Source organism: Mobula hypostoma, chromosome Y (assembly GCF_963921235.1).
Source record: "Mobula hypostoma chromosome Y, sMobHyp1.1, whole genome shotgun sequence".
Classification (NCBI taxonomy): domain Eukaryota; kingdom Metazoa; phylum Chordata; class Chondrichthyes; order Myliobatiformes; family Myliobatidae; genus Mobula; species Mobula hypostoma.
This window is the reverse complement of record NC_086130.1, coordinates 4,487,604-4,507,508: the sequence shown is the minus strand read 5'-3', so window position 1 is coordinate 4,507,508 and position 19,905 is coordinate 4,487,604. Positions and strand designations below refer to the sequence as shown.

General features: G+C 39.6%; 1 protein-coding gene across 1 annotated transcript in view; it reads left to right on the top strand.

The window, feature by feature from the left end:
- The window catches only part of LOC134341091 (collagen alpha-1(I) chain-like), a 59,072-nt gene that overhangs the window by 20,464 nt on the left and 18,703 nt on the right, over nucleotides 1–19,905 (top strand). The window contains exons 8-36 of the mRNA XM_063038843.1: nucleotides 217–261; nucleotides 3,186–3,239; nucleotides 3,605–3,658; nucleotides 3,977–4,030; nucleotides 4,250–4,303; nucleotides 4,469–4,522; nucleotides 4,647–4,691; nucleotides 5,154–5,207; nucleotides 5,349–5,393; nucleotides 5,483–5,536; nucleotides 6,660–6,758; nucleotides 6,858–6,902; nucleotides 7,607–7,705; nucleotides 8,633–8,686; nucleotides 8,815–8,922; nucleotides 9,012–9,065; nucleotides 9,165–9,263; nucleotides 9,894–9,947; nucleotides 10,274–10,372; nucleotides 10,876–10,929; nucleotides 11,063–11,116; nucleotides 16,566–16,619; nucleotides 16,744–16,797; nucleotides 17,309–17,353; nucleotides 17,447–17,545; nucleotides 18,798–18,905; nucleotides 19,035–19,088; nucleotides 19,366–19,419; nucleotides 19,718–19,771. Of these exons, the coding sequence (XP_062894913.1) occupies nucleotides 217–261; nucleotides 3,186–3,239; nucleotides 3,605–3,658; nucleotides 3,977–4,030; nucleotides 4,250–4,303; nucleotides 4,469–4,522; nucleotides 4,647–4,691; nucleotides 5,154–5,207; nucleotides 5,349–5,393; nucleotides 5,483–5,536; nucleotides 6,660–6,758; nucleotides 6,858–6,902; nucleotides 7,607–7,705; nucleotides 8,633–8,686; nucleotides 8,815–8,922; nucleotides 9,012–9,065; nucleotides 9,165–9,263; nucleotides 9,894–9,947; nucleotides 10,274–10,372; nucleotides 10,876–10,929; nucleotides 11,063–11,116; nucleotides 16,566–16,619; nucleotides 16,744–16,797; nucleotides 17,309–17,353; nucleotides 17,447–17,545; nucleotides 18,798–18,905; nucleotides 19,035–19,088; nucleotides 19,366–19,419; nucleotides 19,718–19,771 (1,854 nt within the window). The remainder of the gene's footprint in view (nucleotides 1–216; nucleotides 262–3,185; nucleotides 3,240–3,604; nucleotides 3,659–3,976; nucleotides 4,031–4,249; nucleotides 4,304–4,468; nucleotides 4,523–4,646; nucleotides 4,692–5,153; nucleotides 5,208–5,348; nucleotides 5,394–5,482; nucleotides 5,537–6,659; nucleotides 6,759–6,857; nucleotides 6,903–7,606; nucleotides 7,706–8,632; nucleotides 8,687–8,814; nucleotides 8,923–9,011; nucleotides 9,066–9,164; nucleotides 9,264–9,893; nucleotides 9,948–10,273; nucleotides 10,373–10,875; nucleotides 10,930–11,062; nucleotides 11,117–16,565; nucleotides 16,620–16,743; nucleotides 16,798–17,308; nucleotides 17,354–17,446; nucleotides 17,546–18,797; nucleotides 18,906–19,034; nucleotides 19,089–19,365; nucleotides 19,420–19,717; nucleotides 19,772–19,905) is intronic.

Genomic DNA, 19,905 nt, shown 5'->3' with positions numbered 1-19,905 from the left:
GATTAAAGACACATTGAAGTATCTTAGAAATTGAAGAATGAATATGCAGGTAATATTAATACATCCAATAGCGAGATATGTTGATATTCAAATGCTTTGATTCTTGATTAAAGTAGAGAGAATTTAGATAATTCTCTGACTAAATGTAATTCTACTTACAATAGAATGTAAAACATGTATTCAGTACATAAAATGAGGTTTATTTGATTTCAATAGGGTCCAATGGGTCCCAGGGGATCTCCTGGCCCACCTGGTGCACCTGTAAGTACACAGAATAGTAACGACTTTAAAAAAAAATATTGATCAGTATCAAACTGCAAGGAGCCTTTTAAATCAACAGTAAGAATGTTAATATCTATGTATATCCTTTTAGTTTTAGCATTAGGCTTCTTATATAGCAACAGATCTGCTTTGTAGTATACTTCTGAAGTTCTGTTCCATGAATTTGTACAAAGAATGTTGGAAATGGTGGTTAAAACTCACCCCTGTCTAAGTAAAGCATTTCCAAGTGTAGAACTTTACCATCCCCTCCGACCTTCAACTGTCGGAGGCAGAGCGCTCTGTTCTCAGTAAGGGCCTCACGTTTGTCCCCCTTCGCCCACACCTCAGCGAGTTCCGTGTTCGCCACGATGCGGAACTTTTCTTCCGCCGTCTCCGTCTCCGAGCCTACTTCTTCGGCAAGGACTCTTCCACCCCCACCGATGACCCCTTCTCCCGTCTTCAACCCTCCTCTTCTTCATGGACACCCCGCTCTGGTCTTCTGCCTGCTCTGGATCTCTTTATTGCCAACTGCCGACGGGACATCAACCGTCTCGACTTCACCACACCTTGTCCCCATTCCAACCTCACTCCTTCCGAACGCTCTGCTCTCCACTCCCTCCGCACTAATCCTAACATTATTATTAAACCCGCTGATAAGGGGGGTGCTGTTGTAGTCTGGCGTACTGACCTCTACCTTGCCGAGGCACAGCGACAACTCGCGGATACCTCCTCTTATTTACTCCTCGATCGTGACCCCACTAAGGAGCACCAGGCCATTGTCTCCCACACTATCAACGACTTTATCTGCTCAGGGGATCTCCCATCCACTGCTACCAACCTTATAGTTCCCACACCCCGCACTTCCCGTTTCTACCTCCTACCCAAGATCCACAAACCTGCCTGTCCTGGCCGACCTATTGTCTCAGCTTGCTCCTGCCCCACCGAACTCGTTTCTGCATACCTCGACACTGTTTTATCACCCCTTGTTCAATCCCTTCCGACCTATGTTCGTGACACTTCTCACGCTCTTAAACTTTTCGATGATTTTAAGTTCCCTGGCCCCCACCGCTTTATTTTCACCTTGGATGTCCAGTCCCTATATACTTCCATCCCCCATCAGGAAGGTCTCAAAGCTCTACGCTTCTTTTTGGATTCCAGACCTAATCAGTTCCCCTCTACCACCACTCTGCTCCGTCTAGCGGAATTAGTCCTTACTCTTAATAATTTCTCCTTTTGCTCCTCCCATTTCCTCCAAACTAAAGGTGTAGCTATGGGCACCCGTATGGGTCCTAGCTGTGCCTGCCTTTTTGTTGGGTTTGTGGAACAATCTATGTTCCGTGCCTATTCTGGTATCTGTCCCCCACTTTTCCTTCGCTACATCGACGACTGCATTGGCGCTGCTTCCTGCACGCATGCAGAACTCGTTGACTTTATTAACTTTGCCTCCAACTTTCACCCTGCCCTCAAGTTTACCTGGTCCATTTCTGACACCTCCCTCCCCTTTCTAGATCTTTCTGTCTCTGTCTCTGGAGACAGCTTATCCACTGATGTCTACTATAAGCCTACTGACTCTCACAAGTATCTGGACTATTCCTCTTCTCACCCTGTCTCTTGCAAAAACGCCATCCCCTTCTCGCAATTCCTCCGTCTCCGCCGCATCTGCTCTCAGGATGAGGCTTTTCATTCTAGGACGAGGGAGATGTCTTCATTTTTTAAAGAAAGGGGCTTCCCTTCCTCCACTATCAACTCTGCTCTTAAACGCATCTCCCCCATTTCATGTACATCTGCTCTCACTCCATCCTCCCACCACCCCACTAGGAATAGGGTTCCCCTGGTCCTCACCTACCACCCCACCAGCCTCCGGGTCCAACATATTATTCTCCGTAACTTCCGCCACCTCCAACGGGATCCCACCACTAAGCACATCTTTCCCTCCCCGCCTCTCTCTGCATTCCGCAGGGATCGCTCCCTACACAACTCCCTTGTCCATTCGTCCCCCCCATCCCTCCCCACTGATCTCCCTCCTGGCACTTATCCGTGTAAGCGGAACAAGTGCTACACATGCCCTTACACTTCCTCCCTTACCACCATTCAGGGCCCCAAATAGTCCTTCCAGGGAGGCATCACTTCACCTGTGAGTCGACTGGGGTGATATACTGCGTCCGGTGCTCCCGATGTGGCCTTTTATATATTGGTGAGACCCGACGCAGACTGGGAGACCGCTTTGCTGAACATCTACGCTCTGTCCGCCAGAGAAAGCAGGATCTCCCAGTGGCCACACATTTTAATTCCACATCCCATTCCCATTCTGACATGTCTATCCACGGCCTCCTCTACTGTAAAGATGAAGCCACACTCAGGTTGGAGGAACAACACCTTATATTCCGTCTGGGTAGCCTCCAACCTGATGGCATGAACATTGACTTCTCTAACTTCCGCTAGGCCCCACCTCCCCCTCGTACCCCATCCGTTACTCTTTTTAATGCACACATTCTTTCTCTCATTCTCCTTTTTCTCCCTCTGTCCCTCTGAATATACCTCTTGCCCATCCTCTGGGTCACCCCCTGCCCCATCTTTCTTCCCGGACCTCCTGTCCCATGATCCTCTCGTATCCCCTTTTGCCTATCACCTGTCCAGCTCTCGGCTCTATCCCTCCCCCTCCTGTCTTCTCCTATCATTTTGCATCTCCCCCTCCCCCTCCAGCTTTCAAATCCCTTACTCACTCTTCCTTCAGTTAGTCCTGACGAAGGGTCTCGGCCTGAAACGTCGACTGCGCCTCTTCCTAGAGATGCTGCCTGGCCTGCTGTGTTCACCAGCAACTTTGATGTGTGTTCCAAGTGTAGAACTTTTTTTTGGAAATAATGCGATTTGGGTATATCAAAAAGGCAATAATTAATAACATTTCTTCTATTGTTACTCTTTAGGGTCCTCAGGGTTTCCAAGGACACCAAGGTGAGCCTGGTGAACCAGGTGCACCTGTAAGTAATCAATAAAACATATTTCAAATTTGAGCCACAAGGGTTTAGAAGCATAGTTACCATTTTATCTGCTATTTAATCTTAATTCATGCTGCCTAATAAATGTATGCATAGTGATGTCGGTACCAGGTGCAGAGTCTTGACTGGAAACTTTGACTTATTACCTTTTGCCTCCAAAGATGCTGCTTGACCTGCTGAGTTTTCCAGTATTCTGATTTTGTTCTTGGTTTCAGTATCTTAAATAAATTTTGCCTATATTAACTAATATATTATTGAAAGGATCATGATTTTCTTTGACTAACACACATCTTTTATTTATAATTTTTTGTTTCAATGTTTTTAATTAGGTATTTTTAACCCTCTAGGGTCCAATGGGTCCACGTGGACCTCCTGGTCCCCCTGGCAAAAATGGTGATGATGTAAGTCGCTCAAGATGTCTGAAAAAAGTACAAGTGCAAATGAAATTTTCTTTCTGTATTTGATAAATTGTTTAAATAACTAGTATTTCAGCAATATGTTTTTGAACATTAAATAAAACCTAAAATCATCTGTTGCTAAGTAATATTACGCAGTAATTCAATATTATTGATATTATTAAACATAACTCCGAGCATTGTACATTCTAATGAACACTAAATACACCAACTATGATATGCTTTTGCATTTTTCATTCAGAAAACTCAGCATTAATTTCTACTGCTTTTAATATTTGTTATACTGATTTCTTGCCTCTACAGGGTGAACATGGCAAAGCTGGTCGCCCTGGTGAGCGAGGTCCTCCTGGTCCTCAGGTAACAGATATTAATGGAACATTAAGTAACTTCATCCTACCGTGCATTTCAAGCCCACTTACTGTTTCAATTTCATAGTTAATTCAATTTACAATTTGCAATCTTTTGTTAATGCAAATAATACATTAAAATACCACCTGCATACTTAAATGCATTAGTCAATACATTTTTCTAGTATATTTCTTCTCCGATTTCACTAAATGTTTGGTACGTGTTTAGGGTGCTCGTGGATTCCCTGGAACTCCTGGACTACCAGGAATCAAAGGACACAGAGTAAGATTATATGTGCAATTTGATTATTTTTGGTATTTAAAAAACAATACTGGGATGGTCTTGTTTTAGTAAAATTATATCTATAATACTTTGAATTTAAACAAATAAATATATTTATAAGCCATTAAGAGCATTGTTTCTCATTACTTTTCCCTTTGTATACAGGGTTTCAATGGTTTGGATGGTTCTAAGGGTGACACTGGTCCAGCTGGTCCTAAGGTGATTTTAAAAAAATGAGTAATCATTTTAGTGTTCTCCTTCTCCTTTCAAATTGTACATTCAATACTTACTACTGCATATAATAATTGAGTCCATTAACTGATTTTCATCTCATTTCCTATAGGGTGAAACTGGTGCTCCTGGTGAAAATGGAACTCCTGGTGCAATAGTAAGCAAGTTCACATAATTCTTTATGACTTTCTTTGTGAAATTTCCCAAATCTATTTGAATAAAATGTTATCTACAAAGGGAAGGGGGTATATGATACCATACTATAAGAAGTTAGGTACCTTAAGTTTTGTATTATATTTTTTGAGATATATGGACAGGAAAGGAACGGAGGGTTATGGGCTGAGTGCAGGTCGGTGGGACAAGGTGAGAGTAAGAGTTAGGCACGGACTAGAAGGGCCGAGATGGCCTGTTTCTGTGCTCTAATTGTTATATGGTTATATGGTTATACTATCCTACATTTGTTTTACAAAATAACCTAGAGAGACTATGTCACGCTATACTTACATAGGACTTCTTATTAACCATTTAAAATGATGCAAAAGACTAATAATACAATTTTTGGTAATGTTGTATTCATGTAAATGGAGTGTAATTAATTTTCATGTTTTACTGTGGACAGGGTCCACGTGGTGCGAATGGAGATCGAGGTCGCCCTGGCCCTCCTGGCCCAGCTGTAAGTGTATAAAACATTTCTGAATGTATCACACAGCCAATAAAATTTGTCATAATATTTTAACCAATTTAGATGTTATACATATCTAATCTGAACAGCTTGAAAGAAATATAGTAATGAGTATTCCTTTAATGATTCTAGGGTGCACGTGGTAACGATGGTGTCGCTGGTGCTGCTGGCCCACCTGTAAGTACTTTTAATTAATCTGACTGATGTTCTTACACTTCTCCGCATTTTTATCAGAATGGAATGTTAATCTAAATACTGTCTTTCAGGGTTCTGTTGGTCCAGCTGGTCCTCCTGGCTTCCCTGGTGCTCCTGGAGTTAAGGTGCCACAAATTAGAGCTTTATAATTTATGTTTCCTTTTAACTGGTTTAAGTGATTCTGTTCAAAATTTCATCTTAGAAGTTATGATTCAGAAATGAGGGAAGTTAAGAAAAAGCTTCTATACACTTAGTACAAAGGTCGAATTGAGGTAAATTTAGATTGGACTTGATTGCAAGTCACTTGCCTTTCATATCAGTGGTGGAAAGGTAATCCTGGTAGTTTTAGTGTTTCATGAAAACAATCATGACTACATCATTCTACTTATAAAACTAATTGGGAAATTCTAAAGATTTTGTCATGGCCACATTCATTTGATTGATGTCAAGGGTACTTAATTGTTTTTACTTGACAAGAGTTCTTGTGACTTAAAGGATTTCCTGCCCATGATACATTAATATGCATTGAAGTCTGGTTGGAGAAGTTCATCATTGGTTCTACTTTGTTGGACTAAGTATGCAAATTTCAATTTTATGTCATTCAGTGATACGTTTGGCATACCTGAGAATACATTCCAGATATCAGGAATGAACAGTGTGGAACAATGACAGCAAATGTTAACTTCTCTATTTGGAATAAAGGAGTAATGTTCTTATGAATAAAGGAAGCTGGTTTTTGAGTGCTGGTTCTCTGAATAAAATCAGTGTGCATAGGAAAATGGGAAAACTGCTTCATATGTAACAAAGATTTAGTCAATAGCTGTTTATGTAAGAACATCTTTGAATTGTATATGCATCAATTCATAACTTAAAAAGATTATGTCTGTAAGAAAATGACTTCATCATTTGCTTTCATTAATATTGGATTATGAATTAACTGCTATACTGTAGTGAAATCAATTTGACTGCATTTTTTAAATTTTGTGGCTCAAACCACTGAGCTGTTAGTGGAAACCTAACCCAATGTCTAAAATTTATCTCTGTGTAACTTAATACTCTACTATCCCATGCTCCTAAGTAATTTTGTATAGCTCTGCTTCTGAAAAATATTTTGATATCCTTCATATTTTAAGGGACGGAATCAAAATCAAAGTTTTATTTTAGTACAACTTTGAAATCCGCCTGAGCTGTTTCACCTGCTGATCTAAAAAGTTTAGTTAAAGCCCCATAATTTTTCTTTTGGCTTAGGGTGAAGTTGGTCCTGCTGGTGGCCGTGGTGCTGATGGTCCTTCTGGTGCTCGTGGTGAACCTGGTAGTCCTGGACCTGCTGGTCCAACTGGCCCTGCTGTAAGTATCAGCACTAAAAATTAAATTACTCCATAAGGAAAAACTCTTTTTCTACATTTTACTTTTCTGAAATACTCTAATATTTGTTTTTAATGTTAGGGCAATCCTGGTACAGATGGTGCTCCTGGTCCCAAAGGAGTAGTTGTGAGTATAAAATATATAAATTATCTCTTTATATAATTGTTGTGCTTGTCCAACAATTAATGCTAATTGTTAGGTTCCTTAATTCTAAAGCTATCTTACTCCCAGATATTTGTCTTAAACTTAACTAGATTTCCAACTCGAGATCATACATGACTTTAGGTGTCTTATTTTAATCTCTGTGACACCATCTAAATATCCTTTACTCAGCTCCTCTTCAACTGAATCTCATCTTCCTCCTTTTTTATCTCTAGGCTTGACAGTTCTGATATATTCCAGTGAACTTTCTGAAGTTTTTCTTAAGCATGGTCAAGAATATCAAAAAATTGGTGTTTATGTTCTAACATACATCTAATATTATTTCAAGCTTTGGTTTGGACTGCCTCTATGAAATCTTCATCCTTGTTCTCCAATTCCCTTCTTGACCTCATCTCTGCCTACTTTTTCTAAGTATTTTCCTGATATCTCTTATTCTCCCTCTTCCATTTTAGTCACTGAGCTTTTCCATTCCTTTTCTTCTCTAATGAATTTGTTTACTCATTTGACCAACATTCCCAGCTACCTCATGGTAGCAAGATGTTATAATAATGCACATTTAAAGCTCACTGGTACATTTTATTAAATTAATGCTTTTCTGAAATGAATTTGCTTCCAGTAATGTCTTGGTGTCATTGACTGATATATTTTTCGCCTTTTTTTTGTCCTAGGGTGCCCCTGGCATTGCTGGTGCTCCTGGTTTCCCCGGCCCAAGAGGACCAAGTGGCCCACAAGGTGCAGTTGGACTCACTGGCCCTAAGGGTAACAACGTAAGTAACTACTGGATATATCAAAAATATTTTTGCATCATTATAGGTATTAAATTATCCAGAGTAATGTGATGGTGTACAGAATCATACTTCTAGTGCGTATGGATCTGCATATCCCTGAGATGACATGTTTCATAAAATTTCTAATCATACATTTTGGTACGAAGTCTTTCACACACAGACTCCTTCTCAGCAGTGATCAAAAGAAATACGGTCAGCACTGAACTCTCACTCACCTCTTCATTCACTTCAATGTCTCAATCTTCCTCAAAGCATTTATCTGCCATTAATGGATGATTTAAGTAGAAATTGAAGTCGAACTTCAGCTTGTGCCCCATCTCTAAGTTTCTTTGCATTGAGGCCATCCGAGTGCTTGCTTCCCAGAATCATCTTGGAGACAGCAAACTGCTTGATCACTCAAAGGATTTCCAAACTGTACATCATGAGCTCTCTTAACAGTCCCAGAACCATATTTATGGTGAAAAACAGACTTAAAAGAAGTAAAAAGGAATTTTCATTTGCTATCTGGAAGATGTTAACTGAGGGAGTGTTGTATCCTGGCGCCATCTTGACCAGTACTGGGTGAAGATATTTTGATAAAACAGAAATGTAATGACAGATGCCATTTACTTTGCATGCTATTTATCCAATGCTCTTGCTGAATATCCTTTCTAATACCAAATGATAATGTAAAATATTTCTATCAGTCTCCTATTGTAACAAGAGCAAGTGAACTTTATAGTTCCTTGAAGGTATTGCATCAATTTCTTGGTAAGTTCTGCCAATTTCCTATAAGACATCGAGGTGGACAAAAGTAAGCCTCTAGAATTTCAAGGTTGTTGAGTTAAACTCTAATCATTATTATGAAATGAAGTTGCTTTTGTTTTTGACTTCTTGATAGTTACCATTATTTTATTTCTACTTTAGGGTGAAGCTGGTGCCCCTGGTCCCAAAGGTGAAGCAGGTGCAAAAGGCGAACCTGTAAATATATGTCTTGCAACCTATATGCATATATTTAATATGTAATTGGGAATGTGATTGATTTCTACAAAATATAGAGATGTATTGCTCCAGTAAAATGACCACTGGTTACATTTTCTATTCTCTAGGGCATTGCTGGTCCCCAAGGTCCACCTGGTCCAGTTGGAGAGGAGGGCAAAAGAGGTGCTCGTGGTGAGCCTGGTGCTCAGGGTGCTCCTGGTAGCCCTGGTGAACGTGTAGGTTGAATATTGTTTTCATTAATAAAAATTAGTAAAAAATGTTTCCACTGTGTGAGGTCTTGCTTCACTGTTTCATTCCTTTACAGGGACCTCCTGGAAGCCGTGGTTTCCCTGGTCCTGAGGGTCTTGTTGGTCCCAAGGTATGTTAAGTGCTACAAACTAATCTTTGATCTTTGTCACAGGTATAGTGCCTTTTCTAAAGTCCTCTAAGCTGCTCTTCCAACGTCTACTTTCTACAGGGTCCTCCAGGTGAACGTGGCAACACTGGCCCTGCTGGGCCCAAAGGTGCCCCTGGTGAAGCTGGAAGACCTGGTGAGCCTGGTCTGCCTGGTACAAGGGTGAGATTTCTCTAAAGCTAAATTACTGAACTAATGTATAAGCAAGGCAAAAGAGAACCAATCAGTCTAAACACAATCTAACAAGCTGAAATAAAACTTATGGAAAATGTGCTAAGGAAGTTATTTAGACAATTACGCATCATCAGTTTTTTAAACTGAAGCTATAACATAGCAATTAAAAAATGATTTCCCTTGCTAATTTCTACAATTTTTTTTCAAACAGAACCACTTTACATTACATCAGTTTAATATGCCTGACACGTCACTTATTTAACTGCAAGGAAAAGAAAGCATCACATGATTGAGCAAAGGTTACAAATTATTGGCATTTGAGTCAATTTAGTATAAAATGCGGCATTTTGGAAGCTCACAAGTGATGATGTGATTGAAATATATCCATATATATTGTATTGCCGAATATGTACCTCAAATGTACAGATGGTTTTCTACTGATTCCATTTTTTCTTTTGTTAGGTTGATATTCAATATTATGAGACATTTTTGCTGCCTTAAAAAAAGATACATAGGGAAATAACTTACAGCTTTATTAGCTGCATTTCATTGCCTAAAATGTAAGGCAATTTAAAAACTTTATTTAAAGGAGCTTTATAATTACCTTTTGTATTTTAGGGTCTAACTGGTAGCCCTGGCAGTCCTGGTGCTGATGGCAAGTCTGGCCCTCCCGTATGTATCTCTTTGTTTTGAATAGCATTTTAATATTCTTATTTTAAGCTGATTACTTGCAATTTATGATGGTATGGAGAGTGAAATAAAATTAAAAGACAATATATCTTTGAATATAGAAAGTATCTTCACCAAAGAAATCTAGGTTTGGCGCATCATTTTCAAAGCAAATACTGTATGAGCAACACACATCAAAGTTGCTGGTGAACACAGCAGGCCAGGCAGCATCTCTAAGAAGAGGTACTGTCGACGTTTCAGGCCGAGACCCTTCATCAGGCCGAGACCCTTCGTCCTGACACTGTGAGTTGTATATTCTAATCTAACAGGGTCCAACTGGTCAAGATGGTCACCCCGGTCCACCTGGTCCTGCTGGTCCAAGAGGTCAACCTGGTGTGATGGGTTTCCCTGGTTCCAAGGGAGCTGCTGTAAGTATGAAAACTCAAAGATAATGTATAGTTTTCATTCTGAAATGTGTATTGGAATCAATCGGCTAAATTTTGGCAAAAAAAAATTACAGCTCATAAATACAGCTTCAAAGAGATGCCCAGTATCAGCTTTCATGTAGTCACACCAGCCCCTATTCTAACAGGATTTGGGCGCTGAAACAAGAGACAAACCATTAATCTCAGATGACTGCAACCTATAATTTCATAAGTGCTTATCCATCTTCTTAAATGGAGAAGCTTTAATGAGAATTAGGTACACCCTTAGTTGCACATTCCTCTGCACCATTATCAGAAATGGTGGGGGGGGGAGTCTAGGCAAATTTTTAAAAGTTATTCAATGAAACAGTAGCAAATTTTTTACCAGAAACAATAAAACATAAACGTAAGAATATGAGTCAATTAATTAGTAAAAAGTGGTATTAAAAAGATTAATCATTTACAATAATCTTATGAATTTTTGGTCAATTCTATGCCTCATGTAGGGTGAGCCTGGCAAACCTGGTGAAAGGGGAATTACTGGTCCTCCTGGATTAGTGGTAAGTTTTAATTACATACACATTTGGCAATAAAATTGTTACATTGTATATTTTAGTTGAAAGTATTTGTTATCTACCCCTGTTTTCAGGGGTAGATAAATCTAATCAAAGGATCGATTAAATTTTATTTCAGGGTCTTCCTGGCAAAGATGGTGAGACTGGTGCTCCTGGTACTGCTGGCTCTGCTGTAAGTGAAATATCAAATATCTAATCAATTAAGAGAAAAAATATATTCAACATTATAAATGCCAACCTCATCTTGATGTTAGTAAGAGATTGGCTTAGAAAGCATTGAATGAAAAATATTGCTCCTGTTTTCTTTACTTTGCAAACATAACCATATAACAATTACAGCATGGAAACAGGTCATCTCGGCCCTTCTAGTCCATGCTGAACTCTTACTCTCATCTAGTCCCACTGACCTACACTCAGCCCATAACCCTCCATTCCTTTCCTGTCCATATATTTATCCAATTTAACTTTAAATGACAACATCGAACCTGCCTCAACCATTTCTGCTGGAAGCTCGTTCCACACAGCTACCACTCTCGGAGTAAAGAAGTTCCCCCTAATGTTTTGCCCTTTATTTCTCAACTCATGTCCTCTTGTTTGAATCTCCCCCACTCTCAATGGAAAAAGCCTATTCACGTCAAGTCTATCAATCCCCCTCATAATTTTAAATACCTCTATCAAGTCCCCCCTCAACCTTATACGCTCCAAAGAATAAAGATCTAACTTGTTCAACCTTTCTCTGTAACTTAGGTGATGAAACCCAGGCAACATTTTAGTAAATCTCCTCTGTATTCCTTCAATTTTATTGACATCTTTCCCATAATTTGGTGACCAGAACTGTACACAATACTCCAAATTTGGTCTCACCAATGCCTTATACAATTCCAACATTACATCCCAACTCCTATACTCAATGCTCTGATTTATAAAGGCTAGCATACCAAAAGCTTTCTTCACCACCCTATCCACATGAGATTCCACCTTCAAGGAACTATGCACCAATATACTTAATACTTTACTTTATTGTCGTCAAACAATTCATATATAGAAAGTACAATCATCGCAGCGATATTTGATTCTGTGCTTCCCACTCCCTGGATTACAAATATTAAATATTAAAAATATTTAAAAAAGTAAAAATTAATAAATATTAAACATTTAAATTATACATCATAAATAGAAAATAGAAAAATGGGAGATAAGGTGGTGCAAAAAAACTGAGAGGCAGGTCCAGATATTTAGAGGGTACGGTCCAGATCCGTGTCAGGATCCGTTCAGCAGTCTTATCACAGTTGGAAAGAAGCTGTTCCCAAATCTGGCCATACAAGTCTTCAAGCTCTTGAGCCTTCTCCCAGAGGGAAGAGGGACGAAAAGTGTGTTGGGTGGGTGGGTCATGTCCTTGATTATCCTGGCAGCACTGCTCCAACAGCGTGCAGTGTAAAGTGAGCCCAAGGATGGAAGATTGGTTTGTGTGATGTACTGTGCCATGTTCACGATCTTCTGCAGCTTCTTTCGGTCTTGGACAAGACAACTTCCATCCAAGGTTGTGATGCACCCTAGAAGAATGCTTTCTATGGTGCATCTATAAAAATTAGTGAGGGTTTTAGGGGACAGGCCAAATTTCTTTAGTTTTCACAGGAATTAAAGGTGCTGGTGGGCCTTCTTGGCAGTGAACTCTGCTTGGTTGGACCAAGTCAGGTCATTTGTGATATTGACCCCGAGGAACTTAAAGCTTTTGACCTGTTCCACTTGCGCACCACCGATGTACTCCTAGATCCCTGTGTTCTACAGCATTCTTCAATGCCCGTGCCATTTACCATGTATGTCCTATTTTGATTAGTCCTACCAAAATGTAACAACTCACATTTTTCAGCATTAAATTCCATCTGCCATCTTTCAGCCCACTCTTCTAAGTGGTCTAAATCTCTCTGCAAGCTTTGAAAAACTACTTCATTATCCACAACACCACCTATCTTAGTATCATCTGCATACTTACTAATCCAATTTCCACCTCATCATCCAGATCATGACAAACAACATTGGACCCAGTACAGATCCCAGACACACCACTAGACACCGTCCTCCAATCTGACACACAGTTATCCAACACTACTCTCTGGCGGCTCCCATCCAGCCACTGCTGAATCCATTTTACTACTTTGATATTAATGCCTAACGATTGAACCTTCCTAACTAATCTTCCATGTGCAACCTTATAAAATGCCTTACTGAAGTCCATGTAGACAACATCCACCGCTTTGCCCTCGTCAACTTCCCTAGTAACCTCATAAAAAAATTCAATAATATTTCTCAAACATGACCTTCCACGCACAAATCCATGTTGACTGCCCCTAATCAGACCCTGTCTATCCAGATAATTATATATACCATCTTTAAGAATACTTTCCATCAAATTACCCACCTCTGATGTCAAACTCACAGGCAGATAATTGCTAGGATTACTCTTAGAACACTTTTTCAACAATGAAACAACATCAGCAATACACCAATCCTCTGGCACCATGCCCATTTCTAATTTGAAATATTTCTGTCAGAGCCCCTGCTATTTCCACACTAACTTCCCTCCAGGTCCTAGGGAATATCTTGTCCGGACCCGGAGACTTATCCACTTTTATATTCCTTAAAAGTTCCAGTACTTCCTTTTCTTTAATCATCACGCTTTCCATAACTACCCTTCTTGTTTCCTTTACCTTACACAATTCAATATCCTTCTCCTTAGTGAATACTGAAGAAAAGAAATTGTTCAAATTCTCCCCCATCTCTTTTGGCTCCACACATAGCAGTCCACTCTGATTCTATAAGGGACCAATTTTATCCCTCACTATCCTTTTGCTGTTAATATAACTGTAGAAACCCTTTGGATTTATTTTCACCTTACTTGCCAAAAGCAGCCTCATATCTTCTTTTAGCTTTTCTAATTTCTTTCTTAAGATTGATTTTACATTCTTGATATTCCTCAAGCACCTTATTTACTCCAAGCTGCCTATATTTATTGTAGATCCCTCTCTTTTTCCGAACGCAGTTTCCAATATCCCTTGAAAACCATGGCTCTCTCAAACTTTTAACCTTTCCTTTCAACCTAACAGGAACATAAAGATCCTGTACTCTCAAAGTTTCACCTTTAAATGACCTCCATTTCTCTATTACATCCTTCCTATAAAACAAATTGTCCCAATCAACTCCTTCTAAATCCTTTCACATCTCTTCAAAGTTAGCCTTTCTTCAATCAAAAATGCCAACCCTGGGTCCGGTCCTATCTTTCTCCACAATTATATTGAAACTAATGGTATTGTGATCACTGGACCCGAAGTGCTCCCCAATAAATACCTCTGTCTCCTGCCCTATCTCATTCCCTAACAGGAGATCCAACACTGCCCCTTCTCTAGTTGGTATCTCTATGTATTGCTGCAAAAAACTATCTTGAACACATTTGACAAACTCTAAACCATCCAGCCCTTTTACAGAATGGGCTTCCCAGTCAATGTGTGGAAAATCAAAATCTCCCACAATCACAACCTTGTGCTTACTACAAATATCTGCTATCTCCTTACAAATTTGCTCCTCTAGTTCTCGGTCCCCATTAGATGGTCCATAATACACCCCTATAAGCATCACAACACCTTTCCCATTCCTCAATTCCACCCAAATAGCCTCCCTGGACAAGTCCTCTAATCTATCCCACCAGAGCACCACTGTAATATTTTCTCTGACAAGCAATGCAACAACTCTCCCTCTTGCCCCTCCTATTCTATCACACCTGAAGCAACAAAATCCTGGAATATTTAGTTGCCAATCACACCCCTCCTGCAACCACGTTTCACTAATAGCTGCAACATCATATTTCCAGGTATGAATCCATGCTCTAAACTCATCCACCTTTCTTACAATGCTCCTACCATTAAAATAGATGCATTTAGGAAACTCTCCATCTCTTAGTCTCTGTTTGTCCTTAATGGAGCAAACAACTTTGTTATCTTTTCCTTCCTTCTCTCCTACATCTTCGGTCTGAGTGCTCCCGATCTCTGTTCCCAGCCTATCCTCCTTCACACACTGTCTACTAGCTTTCTCTATTTGTGGACTAACCTCCTCTCTCCTAGTCTCTTCAATCTGATTCTCACCCCCAACCATTCTAGCTTAAAGTCACCTCAGTAGCCTTCGCAAATCTCCCCGCCAGGATATTGGTCCCCCAGGATTCAAGTGCAGCCGCTCCTTTTTTCTATAGGTCACATCTGCGCCAAAATAGGTCCCAATGATCCAAAACTTGAATCCCTGCCCCCTGCTCCAATCCCTCAGCCACCTCATTGCATTCCTACTCTCACTGTCACTCGCATAGCACAGGCAGTAATCTCGAGATTACTACCTTTGCAGTCCTTTTTCTCAACTCCCTTCCTAACTCCCTATATTCTCCTTTCAGGACCTCTTCCCTTTTCCTACCTATGTCATTGGTACCTATATGTACCACGACCTCTGGCTCCTCACCCTCCCACTTCAGGATATCTTGGACGCAATCAGAAACATCCTGGACTCTGGCACCAGGGAGGCAAACTACCATCCAGGTCTCCTGACTGCATCCACAGAATCGCCTATCTGACCCCCTAACTATTGACTCCTCTAATACAACAGCCCTCTTCTTCCTTTTCCTACCCTTCTGAGCTACAGGGCCAGACTCTGTGCCGGAGGCACGGCCACTGTCGCTTCCCCCAGGTAAGCTGTCCCCGCCAACAGTACTCAAACAGGAGTACCTATTGTCAAGGGGCACAGCCACTGGGGTACTCTCTATTACCTGACTCTTCCCCTTCCCCCTCCTAACCGTGACCCACTTGTCTGCCGTCCCGTGGCCCTGGTGTGACCAACCGCCTATAACTCCTCTCTATCAACTCCTCACTCTCCCTGATCAGACGAAGGTCATCGAGCTGCAGCTCCAGTTCCCTATTGTGGTCCCTTAGGAGCTGAATCTGGACGCACCTGGCGCAGATGTGGATGTCCGGGAGGGTGGGAGATTCCAGGACCTCCCACATCCGATACCGAGAACAACAAGTTGTCCTCACACTCATACTTCCCCTTTCCTGAAATAACAGGAAAAAATTAGAGCCAAACCTACTTCGCCTCGCCTGTTTCCGCCTAAACCCATTGAGCCAAAGCCCTTAGATCTTCACTCTGCTCCCAGCAAACAACGCTGCCCACTGTATAAGGCTGTGTTCCTTTTAAATCTTCCGCGGTTCACTGCCCGACGTCACACACCCGCGCAGTCCCGCCTCTCTGAACTCCAATGAAAAGAAACCGAAAAATTCAAAATGGCTTCCTCCACACTCCCGCTCCAATTCTCAGTCTTCCTTCTCCAAATTAAACCCGAAGCAGGATTTCTGACCTTTTAAATCCTCCTGCTTCACTGAATAAACATATGGTTTAGAGTAAAAATCTGAAAACAAATTATCCAGTACCTGTTCATGTATATGTAAATATTGGTATTATTAATATTTTTCTAGTAAATAATATAGTTGTAATGCATATGAAACTAGGTATCTAGTTCAATATATGTATTAATGCATATGGAATAACTAACTATTATATAAGATGGAAATATTACTTGAAACTTTATACAGGGCCCCAGTGGTGAAAGAGGTGAACAAGGACCCCCAGGACCACCTGGCTTCCAGGTATATATACTAAATCATCTTATGAATTTAAGAGGATATAGGTGTTTTTAATATTTTGTATCAAAAGATTGTATTATGTAATTATTAATACATAATACACAATATCCTGATTTCATTTCTTTAGGGTCTCCCTGGTCCTCCTGGTGCTGCTGGAGAACCTGGAAAACCTGGTGAACAGGTTTGTATCATAACATAATTGTGTATTAGAGTAACATTCGAAGAATTATTGGTAATCACTGTTTGCATTGTCTATATAAATAATCTTCCATAATTTAAAGTTACAGAATAATTGACAAAAGGGTGTTGGAAATCTTCAAATGTATTTAGTTTTATCTCATAAATAGAAACCATTAATTTACCTTGGATCACACAGACACTCTTAGTTTAATTTGGCAGAAATCAAGTATTTCTTTTAGTGAGCATAGCTACAAGCTCTTGTTTTTAATATTCTAAAATGACTTCTCTAATAGCCAGAGAATGTACATATTTATGAAAAACAGTTATCCCTCTGGGGTAAATTACAGGAAAATTTCTCATCAAAAATGTCATAGTTTGTTGAGATTATTACAATTTGGTAATAATAAGACACTGCTATTTTAGTTCCAATGAAAATTATGTAGTTGAAAATTGAAACTGTTGTATAATACATTAATTTTTAAAACTTTAATTACTTATTTTTTGTGCAATAGGGGTTGCCTGGTGATATTGGTCCTCCTGGCATTACTGGTCCAAGAGTAAGTTTCTTAAAATATAAGCTTATTACAAAGAAAACTTTGCATTGTATGATTTTATCTGTTCCTCCAATGTTCCAATAATATTTTCTTTAGGGAGAGAAAGGCTTCAGTGGTGAACGTGGTGCTCCTGGTCCTGCAGGTCCAACAGGTGCTCGTGGTGCTCCTGGCTTTCCCGGCAGTGATGGTCCCAAGGTAAATCTTCACACGTATAAAAGGGAAAATAATTCTACCAGGTATTTTGCATTTGATATACTTGCCATTTCAGAACTAACCCTATTATCAGCTGTGTCTATAACATATTTCCCTGTAAAAATCTCTTACTCTCAGAACAGAATCTTATAAAAATGAACAAGCTTTGGATTTAACTGTGTAAGGACAGAGTTAAACTGTGGATCACAATGAGTAAAATAATGGGAAGAAATCAATTTGACAGAATAAAGAAAACATAATGGATGAAATTAAAAATGAACAAGCTGATGTTTCTCAACAGCTGAAGAGAAACCATAGAACCATAGAAACTACAGCACAGAAACAGGCCTTTTGGCCCTTCTTGGCTGTGCCAAACTATTTTCTGCCTAGTCCAACTGACCTGCACACGGACCATATCCCTCCATACACCTCCCATCCATGTATCTGTCCAATTTATTCTTAAATGTTAAAAAAGAACCTGCATTTACCACCTCGTCTGGCAGCTCATTCCATACTCTCACCACTCTCTGTGTGAAGAAGCCCCGCCTAATGTTCGCTTTAAACTTTTCCCCCCTCACCCTTAACCCATGTCCTCTGGTTTTTTTCTCCCCTTGCCTCAGTGGAAAAAGCCTGCTTGCATTCACTCTATCTATACCCATCATAATTTTATATAACTCTGTCAAATCTCCCCTCATTCTTCTACGCTCCAGGGAATAAAGTCCTAACCTATTCAACCTTTCTCTGTAAGTGAGTTTCCAAGTCCCGGCAACATCCTTATAAACCTTCTCTGCACTCTTTCAACCTTATTTATATCCTTCCTGTAATTTGGTGACCAAAACGGAACACAATACTCCAGATTCGGCCTCACCAATGCCTTATACAACCTCATCATAATATAACATAATCTGTGGAGTTCTAGTAATAACTTCAAGGTTTTATTTGCACTTTTATATAGTGCATATAGGTTGTTGTTTAGGAACTATGTAGCCAGGATACCAGGTATTGAATTGGGAGAGGTGTGACAAGGATTGACTGTGATTGTACCTTGGAATCTGTATCTGAAGTTGCAAGTAAATTATACCTCATTTAGATCACATTAAATCTCCAGATTTAAATCATAAATTCAAAATATGCATTGCATCATAAGTGCTAATCCAGTATATATGGAAATATATTCATTTTAACTTTGGAAATTTTGAAGATCATTAGAATCAAAAGTCAGTGAGTTATAGTTACATTTTCTGGTTCATTTTAGGGTGATACTGGTCCACAAGGTGCTCCTGGTGGCCAAGGTCCACCTGGTCTGCAGGGTATGCCTGGTGAACGTGGTGTTAGTGGGCTTCCTGGTCCCAAAGGTGCAAGGGTGAGTTTTCTTACCTTGAATATTCAATATTCTTTTAATTTTCACCATTATAAATATATTTCTGAAATATGTGCCTGTGCATAAAGGTAACTGATTTATTTCTTTCCTTTGCCGGTGTCTCCCTAACAGGGTGATGCAGGCTCAAAAGGAGCTGATGGCCCCCCAGGCAAAGATGGAATGAGAGTAAGTATATTCCATCTACTTATATTTTCATTAAAGCCCATTATTTGAACTTGCAGAAAGCTTTAAGCAAAGTTTTCACACCTTAGAATTAAGGTTATAATTCTGTGTCTAACCTGCACTTATCAAACATACTTTCCTACGTAGATCAATTAATTAACATTCTTTTACCTAAGCAATTTTCATTATATTCATTGTTCTGTCACATATTTTACAATCTCAAAACAACCCAAAGTTAATGAAAACTGACTTACTAACTTTAAAATGTTATTTTTCTTAGGGTATAACTGGAGCAATTGGACCACCAGGGCATGTTGGTGCCCCTGGTGAGAAAGTAAGATATTTCAATGCTCTTTTGTCATTAATAATATTCTTTCAGAGTATAAGAAAGTTAATATCATAGACCATATATCTTTAATTTTACATTTGTACTTCAATGATAATTAATACAGAAACTGACATTTCACCTACAGAAAATTAACAATCAACAGGATAGTTTTATTCTAACTATGTAATATTTAATAAATATATATAGTTAATTGTGATACAGGAAATGTCAAGACCACACACTTCATTCCCAACTTATATTCTATTGTGTTTTAATCATTTTTTGTTATATTAATTGATTACAGGGTGAAGCTGGTCCTCCTGGTCCTTCTGGTCCTGCTGGCATCCGTGGTCTGCCTGTAAGTAGATTTCATTATACATGTTCATGAAGTTCATGAATTAGAAATTCATTGTTGATTGTTGATTGTTGCTTGTATTAAGTGCAAAATTCGTAGTGTAGTGGATGTCTTCTAAAAGCTGGTTCCATTGAAAT